Source organism: Poecilia reticulata, unplaced genomic scaffold (genome assembly GCF_000633615.1).
Source record: "Poecilia reticulata strain Guanapo unplaced genomic scaffold, Guppy_female_1.0+MT scaffold_236, whole genome shotgun sequence".
Taxonomy (NCBI): Eukaryota; Metazoa; Chordata; class Actinopteri; order Cyprinodontiformes; family Poeciliidae; genus Poecilia; species Poecilia reticulata.
In genome coordinates this window covers 196,996-198,896 of record NW_007615028.1, presented here as the reverse complement: position 1 = coordinate 198,896, position 1,901 = coordinate 196,996, and the positions used below count along the sequence as shown (strand labels likewise).

The 1,901-nt window shown below is 56.4% G+C and overlaps 1 protein-coding gene across 2 annotated transcripts in view; it reads left to right on the top strand.

The window, feature by feature from the left end:
- Positions 1-1,901, top strand: part of chek2 (checkpoint kinase 2) — a 6,873-nt gene that overhangs the window by 3,684 nt on the left and 1,288 nt on the right. For both annotated transcript variants that reach the window (XM_017303285.1, XM_008402533.2), the window contains exons 6-13: positions 218-314; positions 412-465; positions 530-594; positions 730-829; positions 903-989; positions 1,077-1,240; positions 1,306-1,421; positions 1,510-1,595. In XM_017303285.1, the coding sequence (XP_017158774.1) occupies positions 218-314; positions 412-465; positions 530-594; positions 730-829; positions 903-989; positions 1,077-1,240; positions 1,306-1,421; positions 1,510-1,595 (769 nt within the window). The remainder of the gene's footprint in view (positions 1-217; positions 315-411; positions 466-529; positions 595-729; positions 830-902; positions 990-1,076; positions 1,241-1,305; positions 1,422-1,509; positions 1,596-1,901) is intronic.

Below are 1,901 nucleotides of genomic sequence, written 5' to 3'. Positions count from 1 at the left end.
CGGAGCTCCACTTCCTGTCTCTGGCTCCATCCGGAGCTCCACTTCCTGTCTCTGACCCGATCTCTGCCCAGCTTTTTGCTGATTCGCATTCTGTTGGGTTTACTAAGATGGGTTGAAACTCCAGTGTGAATCCCAGTTCATGAGAAGCTGAAGGTTCTGGAGGTTCTAACCGGTCCTGCAGCATTAGCCGGGTCCGTTAACCCCCTCTGTGTTCCAGGGGTGTCTGCGGCGAGGTGCGGCTGGCCTTCGAACGCTCCACCTGCAGGAAGTTTGCCGTTAAGATCATCAACAAGAAGAACTTCCAGTCTGAGGGGGTGGGTCTGCGATCTGATTGGCTCTCACGTCTCCTTCCTGTCTGCTCGCCTCAGGACTACAAGCATGTTACCCGTTTGCTTTATCGTCCAATTACAGACGGCGACACGGAACGCAGAGACGGAGATTGAGATTCTGCAGAGGGTCGATCATGTAAGTAAAACCAACGAAGAAGAGACACGTCTCATTTGTCCTGATCGACGTCTGTCTCCTGCAGCCGTGTCTCATAAAGACGGAGGACTTCTACCAGACGGAGGACAGCTACTACATCGTCCTGGAGCTGTGAGTCCCACCAGAGCCTCGGTTGCTGTGCCCACCCCAGCATGTGGCCCCGCCCTCTTATATCTGGCCCTGCCCCTTTATGACTCTGCCCCCTTGTATTTGACCCCACCCCTTATCTCTGGCTCCGCCCCCCAGCATGGAGGGCGGTGAGCTCTTCCACAGAGTGAAGTCTCAGCAGCAGCTGGACGAAGGCGTGGCCAAGCTTTACTTCTATCAAATGCTCTGCGCCGTGCAGGTGAGGCCTGCTGCTGTTGCCATGGTAACCAGCACTGCCAGGTAACTCTGTGTGTGTGTGTGTGTGTGTGTAGTACCTCCACAGGAACGGGATCATCCACAGGGATCTGAAGCCAGAGAACGTCCTCCTGTCCTCCAGTGAGGACGAGTGTCTCATCAAGGTGAGTCCTCCTTCCTCATCCTGCTAGAGGTCGTCCTCTTTGCCCTCCTGTGACGCCGCCCTCCGGTTGCTCCGCCCCCTCGTGAAGGTGACGGATTTCAACCAGTCCAGGATCCTGGAGGAGGCGGCCCTGATGCGGACGCTGTGTGGGACTCCATCCTACCTGGCCCCTGAGGTCTTCACCCACGCCTCCAGCACCGGTTACGGGCTGGCGGTGGACGCCTGGAGCCTGGGCGTGCTTCTGTTTGTCTGGTAAGCTCCGCCCCCCTCGCCGCCGTGCCGGCCGTGTCCCCGGTCTAACCCGGTGCCTCTGGCAGCCTCAGCGGCTACGCGCCGTTCCACGAGAGCTTCGGCGAGCGCTCGGTGACGGAGCAGATCATCCACGGGGAATTCACCATGGTCCCGTCCAAGTGGAGGCGTGTCTCCAACCAAGGTAACCACGGTAACCGGGGGAAGGGTTGGGTTCCCCGTCAGGGCGAGGCGGCCCGGGAGCTGACGTTGAGACGTCACTGGTGTTTCAGCCAAAGACGTGGTGAGGAAGCTGCTGGTGGTCGACCCCAAGCTGAGGATGACTGTGGATGAAGCTCTGCAGCACCCCTGGCTGCAGGTAGGGGAACTGCAGCCACTTTATCGCCACACATATTCTGATGGGACAGGATGTGTTTTTATGTTTGGGTGGATTAAAATTTAAATATTTTGTTTCATGCTAATGATCTCAATGCTGGTTAAATCAAAGTTAAAGTAAAAACATAGAAACTCCTGTAATGAACGTCTGTAGAACCAGGAGTCACTTCTAGCCAACCAAACACTCCTAATTCCTCCCTTTCATGATGGGAGGTGTAGTCTGCAGCAGGGCATGATGGGAGGTGTAGTCTGCAGCAGGGTATGATGGGAGGTGTAGTCTGCAGCAGGG